At 33.0% G+C, this 10,451-nt stretch overlaps 1 protein-coding gene across 1 annotated transcript; it reads right to left on the reverse strand.

Annotated features, from left to right (window-relative positions):
- Nucleotides 1-5,162: 5,162 nt before the first annotated feature.
- On the reverse strand, nt 5,163-9,356 carry LOC114162139 (reticulon-like protein B21). The gene is made up of 8 exons (XM_028045929.1): nt 8,279-9,356; nt 8,145-8,204; nt 7,936-8,038; nt 7,764-7,838; nt 7,524-7,668; nt 7,351-7,419; nt 7,119-7,184; nt 5,163-5,487 (listed from the first exon to the last, which is right to left on the reverse strand). The coding sequence occupies exons 1-7, from the start codon at nt 9,147-9,149 to the stop codon at nt 7,128-7,130; spliced, it is 1,380 nt and encodes a 459-aa protein (XP_027901730.1). The 5' UTR covers nt 9,150-9,356; the 3' UTR covers nt 5,163-5,487; nt 7,119-7,127.
- Nucleotides 9,357-10,451: the final 1,095 nt, after the last annotated feature.

Consider the following 10,451-nt stretch of genomic DNA (forward strand, 5'->3'; position numbering starts at 1 on the left):
AGTTTCCCAGCACACAAACTCTATCTCTGAAACGCAGGATGCCATCAGATCCCATTTGATAGTCCTTCCCTTTATCAATACCCAACCAGCTCACAAACTACTGTAATTCAACATCACTCTTCTGTCCTTCACAGATCAACCCCATGATGTCACTAGTCAAGGTTAGTACACTGCATCGGATAGAACCTTCTCCCAGCTGTATACCCAGATTCATATCCCTGAGGTTCTCAATCAACTTTAGCTCTTTCACCATCATCGCTGACATGTGAATCATTTTCCGACTTAAGGCGTCCGCCACCACATTCGCCTTACCTAAATGGTAAAGTAACTCGAAGTCAAAATCTTTGAGATACTCCATCCATCGCCGGTGTCTCATATTCAACTCCTTATGGTCAAACAAGTATTTCAGACTTTTGTGATCGCTGAAAACCTGGAACTGGGAGCCATACAAATAGTGCCTCCATGTCTTGAGAGAAAACACTACAACAGCCAATTCTAAGTCATGGATGTGGTAGTTCTTCTCATGCACCTTCAACTGTCGAGAAGCGTAAGCTACTGGCCTCCTTTCCTGCATCAATACACACCCCAAGCCTTGATAGGATGCATCACAAAACACCTCAAATTTCTTACTGGTGTCTGGTATAGCTAGAACCGGAGCTGTTGTCAATCTCTTCTTCATTTCCTCGAAGCATTCATCACATTTCTTCGTTCAAAAGATATGATTGTTGATGCATATCATCAAACCGCCCCAGAATTTCTTAATACACTCATTACGTCAGGACTCCCAAATCATAACATTAAATCCAAGATTGGGGCTCTAATTATGCTTTTAAAGAACTTGAACCAGGCTGAAGGACTATGTAATGAGAGTAGATTAGTTGTAAGCAGACTAGGAAATCATGTTATTGGAGCAAAGATAATTATTGGAAACAGAAAAGGCCAGGAAGTATACATTCCTCGAATGTCTATGACACCTTCACAGACGCCATGGCCTTTTAAGCTTATCAGAAGGCAATTCCCAGTTATGTTATCCTATGCAATGACAATAAACAAATCTCAAGGGCAATCCCTAGCATTAGTAGGATTATACCTACCAACACCAATTTTCGGCCACGAGTAGCTATATGTTGGGCTATCTAGAGTTCAAAGCAAAGTTGGACTAAAGATCCTAATTCATGATAATGAGAAGAAACCTTTGAACTCTACAACCAATGTAGTTTTCAAAGAAGTTTTCCAGAATCTGTACCAAGTATGCAAATAGATCTATCTAACCTATGTTATGCATTTTTAAATTGTAGCAAACTATCTCAAACATATATTACTTATATTAATTTACTTATATTACTGCATTGTATGGGTTAACATACATTTGCAGATCGACTTCGACAATTGGTTATTACATCCAGTAGTCAAAGAATCCATACCAATAAACACCACTAAAAAGTTATCATATAACTAAATTGCAAAAAGAAAATACATTCAAAATAGATATTAACATGTTCATGTGTTCAATATATCATATAGTACCAACTTCTCCTCATGTATTCTCCACAACCTTCCTCTTTCATCATCCATAACTACCCGACAATGTTTGTGAATGTTTAGAATAAATTTTAACTACCTGCAACCTAATCTATAAACGTATGGGCTTTCCTGTATGCACCCCACCTATTTCTCTTTACACCCCTGCTATATCAAGCAAAACTTCATATTCCTAACCATGTTAACTATTTAATATATCTAAATCCAATCATTTCATGTAACAATATTCAATTTTTTTTTTTATGATTTCATGTAACTATGTTTTGGAAATTTAATATATTATAATTTTTGTATTAAAATAATATGTCAAATGATATTTATTTTATTCAATTATTATCATCTAAATCTACTTTGCAACATCATAAATTTTAATAAATAAATCCATTTCATTATTACTATATTATTATATTTTATTTCAGATTTTTTAAAATTCAGAATTCAACATTTTCACATTATTCAGTATTTAACTTTATTTTTATATTATCAATCCCTTTCTATTAAATATTAGGTTAAATCATTCTAGAGTTCCTCATTTTTGTAGCAAAATCTCAAGTAGGTCCCCCATTTTTATTTGACTCAATTGAGTTCCTATTTTGAAAAATTCATTGCAATCAGTTCCTTTCCGTTAGTTGTTATTAATTATGTGCCACGTGTCAGCACATGGTTATTTTGATTTTTTTTTAATTTTTAATTTTTTTATAATTTTTTTAAAATAAAAAAAATTGCCACGTGTCAATCTGACACTGTGCCACGTGGCAGAGACAGTGTGATGTGGCAGTGCCACGTGTCATTATTGGATGTGAAAAGTCTCAATGTAGTCCCTATATTTGTTATTTTGTCCCAATTGACTCCCAATTTTTTTAAAACTCAATCAATTTCATCCCTATATCAAATTTAATTTTTATATAAATTTTACAATAGTGTTTTTATTATAATTGATATTTTTAACAAAATTAATTTTATTTAAATGTATATTTTGCATTGAACTTTATTTAAATATTGTTTCAAATATTTATATCAATAATTTATAAACAAATGTTAAAATTATTATAATTTTTTTAAAATTTTATATTTGAATTTATAAAGTTTTTATTTTTAAAGCAACTCTAACATTTATCTATAAATTATAGATATATAAATATTTAAAACAAAATTTAAATAAATATTAGTGCAAAATATACATTTAAATAAACTTAATTTTGTTAAAAATATCAACTATTAAAAAGTACCATTATAAAATTTATATAAAAATTAAATTTGATACAGGGATGAAATTGATTCAGTTTTAAAAATATTGGGACCAAATTGAGACAAAATAACAAATACAGAGACTACATTGAGATTTTTTACATCCAATAGTGACGCGTGGCACTGCCACTATCATATCACATTGTCTCTGTCATGTGGCACAATGTCAGATTGACATGTAGCAATTTTATTTTATTTTTTAAAAATTATAAAGAAAATAAAAACAATTATAAAAAATTATAAAAAATTAAAAAAATTAAAAAAACCACGTGCTGACACGTGGCACATAATTAACACTATTACTGTTAGGGATGACAACGGGTCGGGTCGGGCACGGATAGTATGATACCCGTACCCGACCCGCTAAAAAAAATCTGCCCGTTACCCGCCCGTTTACCCGCCGGGTATCCGCTTAAAAAATACCCGCGGATATTTTTAAAACCCGCGGGTACCCGATACCCGCAAATATTTAAAAAAATATGAATTTTATAAATTTTTTAATATAAAATTATAAAAATAAAATATAAATAAAATTAAATTATAATTATAATTATAATTATAATTAAATTTGACATAATAAAATATACTGTTACTTCTAATTTTAATTAAATTTAACTTAATAAAATATAAATAAAATATTAATTTTAATTTTTTGCGGGTAACGGGTACCCGCGGGTACGGATAGTATGATACCCGTACCCGACCCGTTTATAACCGGGTATTAAAATACCTGTTACCCGTTACCCGCGGGTAATAAATACCCGCGGGTAGTAACTATCCGTCGCGGATTTTATCCGCGGATATCTGCGGGCACGGGTATTTTTGCTATCCCTAATTACTGTATAACGGAAAGAAACTGATTGCAACGAATTTTCCAAAATAAAGACTCAATTGAGTCAAACAAAATGGATGAACCTACTTGAGATTTCGCTACAAAAATGAGACCTCTGGAATGATTTAACCTAAATATTATTATATAAACAAAATATTACTATATAAATAGATAATTCATACCAATATAATAATAATTATATTAAATATCATAATAACAATTTTAAAAAAAAAACACAATGACCTGTGCACGGGTGTCCAACTAGTATTCTATAAAAAAATACAAAAAACATTTTTTAACGTACAACTTAAAAAAGAAGCATTAAAAAAGAGAAGATCATGGTGACGACACCCTCCACCACGTACCGACAACAATAGTGCCACCACCGCCTCCACAACATTGACTGTGACTATACCACCAACAACCAAAATATTCGCCACCAAGAGCATCCCTTCAGTAGTGATGGGCATGGAAGAAAAATGAAGGTGGAGAGGGAAGAAACGGGAGTTGCATCCACATAGAATTAGGTTAAAAGAAAAGTTTGATTTTTATAAGTAAGAGATTCGGGTTGTGTCAAGTATCCGCGAAGTTAAAAATTAATATTCATATTTGATCGTGACAATTTGTTTTTATCTAAATATCCTAATCCACTATAATTCGATCCGTCTAAAATCAACCAAACAACAATTTTATTTTCTTAGGACGAACTAGAACTTTCAAAATGGGTTGAAATTCGCGAGTTAATCCGGCTCATCACCGGTTCGAGTCAGGTTGGGTTGAAATTTTTTTACAAATTCCAATACAGGTTGATTTTTGACCCGGCTCACTCGGACTGAACCCGTGGTGAGCCGGGTTGGTGAGCCAACCCGCAAATAAAGCATCACACAAGTGTTTTTTGTTAAGTTGGACTTTGCATATTTGGGTCATGTTAGGTTGTTTTTTTTAGCCAACACATAGATAATTTGTATTTTTGTGATTTTGGTTCAAATTTTTTTGGTTCGCTAATAAGTGAATCGAGTTGGATTGGCTCACTAAATAATCAACCCGTGGTGGATCGAGCCGGATCGGGTCGAGTTACCCGTTTTAACAACTCTAAGTCGAACGAATTCAGATAGACCCACGTAATATGCTAAGGCCTAGTTAGCAGCATGCCATCATAATTTTGAAAGATGAAATTCAATAAATTCTAATTACAAATTAATCATAAAGTTGTTTCTTTTTTCTCTTTAGCCATGTTGGTTTATTAAGAAAAACACTAGAATGACCTTTATAATGATACGTTTTTTTACAATGGAGAAAATACTTTGTAAAGCAAAAACTAAAAATCTTGACACTCTTCAAAATCCTTTCTTTTCCTTTTGCGTTTCAAATATATTTGGTGCATGTCATTGTCTCTGCATTCTTGCTTTAACCCCAACAGGTTCTTGCCATGTTTCACCAAACCCTGCTTCATCTTCCACCCATTCATCATCTCTTACCAAATAATATTGTTGATAATATTTAAAGCCCACAAATAGCACAAACACTGCAATTACACAATTCATTAGTTCTTAGCTGTGTACTGAAATGTAAGACACAAAACTATGTATCTTCTTTTACCAAAAACTCTACCAAAATGTTACATTACACCAAAAGGTTGGCGCTAAATCAATGACTAGTTTATTTCTACATCTTAGGTGTGACTCTAAGTAAGTAACTAATAACTGTAGTTTTTACAACCCAAACGTGATTATCTTAGTTACCTGACCAAATGCGAGCAACAAGTGATGACAGATTCCAAACAATGCCAAAAATGGCAAGAGCTGCAACCTTTTTGTGAGAACAAGAATCCCAAGCATCACGGAATCGACCAATCCAAAAGTTTGCTTCATATAAATTGAAACAAAAACAAATCATTCATCACATTAAGACAAGAACATTTAAACCATTAGATTGAGTTAAGAGTTATATAAGAATTCATGAACTTAGAGGATTAAATCATTGATTCATGAAGGAGGGGTTTAATTATGGTTATCTCCGTAATATCACTTAAGACCATTTTTAGACGAATAATGATACTTTGACATACATTATATTCATTTACTTAAGAACATATTCACTATTACAAATTTTCATATTTTATGGGATTTTTCTTGCAAATTTGTTATGAAAAATTGCAAGAAAAAAAAATTTACTATTTTTCCTAAAAATTTTGATTGACGGATAATTATTTCGTGGATAATTATTTCCTACAAAATTATAAAATTCGCAAGTATTTCCTATAAAATAATTTATTGTGAAAAGTATTTTGTGCAAAAATATTTTACAAAAATATTGGTAGTCATTTCTTGTAAATTATTATAAGTATTACTTAAGAAAACAATTTAAAAAAAATGATAATAAATTGTATTTTTTAACCGTGATTGTAGGAGTAAAATTATCGTAAAAAAGTGAACTTTGTAATTGTGAAAGAAAAGAAAAGAAAAGATTGTAATTGTGAAAGAAAAGAAAAGATGAGGAGAAATGTCATAAGTGTAATTGTTTTTCTAATATCAAAGTATCATTATTTTTTGGAGTAAGTAAACACAAGAAAATTAAGATAGTATGATAGGGTTTGGACCTTGGGGGTGGGGGACCACTAAGTGCATGATGTACGTATGTATGTAATGTGATGGGCATTATTATCTCATAATTGTGTTCCAAAATATGAACGCTTTGATGATAAATCCAATACTTGTAAGGAGTGGACCCAAAACAGTGAAGAATAAAAGCAAAGATGCTCATCCATGTGATCCATTAAAAGTTTCACACATCCCCATTATTAAAAATGCAAAATACCTAAATCCTAAAGCAGATTTAGAGTTCAATTATTTCAATGGAGGAGGTCTTTATATAGTTAAAACCCTAGACAACATAAGTTACTCTTTTTTCTTTAAAGGGGACCCACTAAATCCATTACAATGAATCAGTTATACAAATCAAAGGTAAAAGAGCCATTTCCATGACCATAATAAACACATGCACCATCAAACTATGTAGGCCTGCACAAATTCTGCAACCTTAATATTTGGCAACAGAGCATCAAATATGATGCTCCCACACGTCTCATAAATGGCGTGTCCTATGTCCGACACGTATCGAATATCGATATTCGTACGATACTTGTAGAGTACACTATATCTAATTTGAAAGATATTTTTTTATCTTTGACATGATTTTGATTACTAAAATAAAGAATAAATCTTATTCTTACTACTTTTTGCATATTGGATATTAGATATATAAATTGGATTCATTTTTATGTTAGTTGACAATGTGTTAGTTGACAGTTTCAAACTTAATACGTATATATACGCTATGTCCCGTGTCCCGTATCCTATATTTTTTTCAATTTAACCGTATCTCCGTATCCGTATCCGTATGTGGGCAACATCTAGCAGTAGTCACTTATTACAATCATCCTAAGCATTAAAAATGATGAAGCCAAATCAAAGTGACATGTAATTTAGAATTTTACCAAATGTAGTTAACTGTGCAGAATATGAGGAGCAGATTCTTGGCAAGGTAAAAGATCCAAAGAAGCCTGAGGCAGTGTGAGAACAAGATTAGTAATTAAGAACAGAAGACAAAATAAGAAAAAATATGAAGGATTTGTGGTGCAAAGCGTGAGAGAGGCTTTTGCATTGGCATGCAGTTGGTTGTGCTCATTTTTGTGCATAATGCAATAGACCTAGGCATTAGCAACTCACAGAATTTGGCCATATTAAAATGGTTATGGAGCTGCCACATCTAGCAAGAACAAAGAACGATATGGCCAACTACAATTCATAAAAACCTTGCCAAATTTATTATCAGGTTATAGAAGAAGGAGGAAGAAATAATGGAAACAAATCATGCTATTTGTGACAAAAGAAAAAAATACCTTTATGGTGGTACCAGGATCTCCAGAAAACATGGTTCTGAGTTGTGACAGAAATTCATTCAAGTAAGGAAGTATCAACTTTAGCACCCAAATTGCTTCTTCTTCTCCTAGTACATAGTTTGAGCTTTCTACATCTATGACCCCCCTATTAGTAAGTAAAACTCATAGAGTTTAGTATCCAGTAGTATATTTCTGTCATTTATTTTTCAACACTATGTTGGGATTATTGATTGTGATTACCTGCATATTAGTGATCTGTACAGAAATATAACAGCTAGATAGACAAGGCCAAGATAGGACATTGCAGAAATGAGACTGCAGAACCAAGGATCAAGAAGTTCAATTATGGGTTATTTTTAAGTAGCAAAAGTGTATGTTGAGAATGGATTGAACTGTGGTGAGGATTCCTAACCTCAGATTGGTGTCCCTTGCATAAGAAGATGAAACTATAGTGAATGTTCCAATCCCAAAGATAAATGCTGATCTTGAGATATCTTTCCACATGATTAAATCCACTGAAGAGTGACATATATAAAAACATTCTGGAATGAGTGGTTGAAATTATACAAATTTTTTCAACTACTTTGACTTTTGCATAATTCTGAAATGTAGATAAATCACCTAAACTCTGCAGTTTGTTCTGTGATTGTGGAAAGCTATAGCACTCTTCTGCCTTTGGAACTGAATGGTAAAGATCAATTAGACTTGGAAAAAGCCCAAAACTCAAAAATCATGTTTAAGGAACAAGACCTTACTTGAATCAGCCTTGGAGAAATTTTGGTGAACTGTGGAGAGCTTTTTTATTGGAGGAGATGGCTTCACAGTTAGAGGGACAGCCAGTAGTAACCTTTCATGTTTCTGATGAAAATGTCTGTCGGTTTTCACAGACTTTTCAATCTTCTGTTTTTCTGGTACATTCACAAACTCCTTTTCTGGCTTATTCCCAACCTTGGATTTTGGTGGATTAATTTCCTTAACATCAAAACTCTGTATCTCCATCTCAGTATCAATCTCCTCCTCCTCATCTTCTTCTTCATCACCATGAGAATCACCATCAACATGCACTAATGAACACTTGACCATGCTAGCATCATCTGAACTGCTAGAAATTACCTTCTCTTGACACACACCAAAATCCTTGCAATTTTCATCACTGTCATTCTTGCCATTGTTCTTTCTGATTTCCCCAATATTCTTGTCACCAGGTTCACCCACCTCAGATCTTTTCCTTCTGGTGAGAATTTGACCTTGTTCTAATTTATCAGTACAAACAGAAGTTCCTTCATTCTTCTCCTTCCTAACTTGCTTTGGACTCTTTTTTATTGAATCAGAAGATACATTAAGGTTCTTACATTGTTCTACTTTTCCTCTGCCTGATTGAATTTTTTTATTCTCCAACCCCTCAGACCTTTCCAATTTCCAAGATTTTGTCTTTCCAGTAGCAATTACACCCCCATTTTGGCTTCTCTTCAATCTTGTGCCACCATTGCCTCCTTCTTCAGAACCTTGTTCTGCGTTGAAGACCTTAACTCCACCACCAACTTCATCACTCTTCATTCTGCTCTCCCACACTGACCCTGCAACCACACTGCATCTAGCCCCAACTCTTCTCCTACTCACATTCATCTCAATTATAATACCCTTTGATTTTCTTTTCCTTCTTTCTCTCCCTAACTGTAATGGGACATGAGTGTTTGATGGATACCAAGCTTTCAGCTGCAGAAATGGCGGTTGGTGGAGTCCCACATTGGGATCTCCTTGTAAAGCAACCTCAAAGAGAGAGAGAGAATCAAGGGATTGTGTGTTGAGTAAGAGACAGTGGTTGGTCTCTCTTCTTTTTTCTCTTTATTGTGTTCTTGTCAGAGAAAAGAAAATAAAATTAGCGGGCGGGTTGAATGATTAGGGTGTTAGGATTTAATTATATATCAAAATTTTGCATTCACTCCTATTTTTATTTTTATTCTTTATTTTTTAACGTGAATTATTAATTTTTTAAAAAAAAAATAATAATATATTAATCAACAACGTACGCTAAACTGCATTATAAAATAAAAAGTGAAAATCATAGTATATTATCTTTACTTATATTACTTAATTATTTGTATATATATAATTCTTCTCAATTCAAAACAATTGATATTTCAGAAACTTGCATGAAAATGTTAATTAACTCTCTAGTCATTTTTATCGAGAAGCAGAAGTTGTATTTCTTGTCCTTCACATGCCATAGAAAAAATTGTAGTTATATAATATATGTACGAGATTTAACCAATTTTGACTAATGAAGTTCTCTTGGACGAGATATTTTAATAGTTTTAAAAGATTGAAATATTTAGTAATTAAATTTTTTATAGCTAAATTTTCTTTATTTTTTAAATAATAGTTTGGACGATATTTCAATTATTTTGTTTGGATAAATCAATTTAATTTCTATTTTATTGTGAATTCAATTTTATCTTTGAGTTTAACTTAACTTAGCTCGACCTCAATTGGTTCGATCTAGGTCGATTCGACCTTGACACAATTTGAATCAATTCAACCTCAGCCGATTCGAATCGATTATGCCTGAGTTGACTCGATTCATCCTTCAACTAGGGTAGATTGGTTTAAACCTTATGTCTAGGCCAACTCAACTTGACTTTCAACCTGCATCGACCTAGCTATAAAACTTCGGCCAGACCTGACTTAACTTAAAACCATCTCGTCTAGACCTTTAGCCCCGGCCGACCCGGTTCAAACTTTGACCTAGGCTGACTCGACTTTTGATCCAGACTGACTCGGCTCGACCTACGACATGGACAACTAGGGTCGACCTTCAACTCAGACTACTCGTTTCAGAGTCATCTCGTCTCAACCTTCGGCCAAAGTCAATTCAACTCGACATTTGGACACAATTCGACGTTCGGCCTAAGTCGACTCAACTCAGGG

The sequence above is a fragment of the Vigna unguiculata genome, chromosome 1, assembly GCF_004118075.2.
Source record: "Vigna unguiculata cultivar IT97K-499-35 chromosome 1, ASM411807v1, whole genome shotgun sequence".
Classification (NCBI taxonomy): Eukaryota; Viridiplantae; Streptophyta; class Magnoliopsida; order Fabales; family Fabaceae; genus Vigna; species Vigna unguiculata.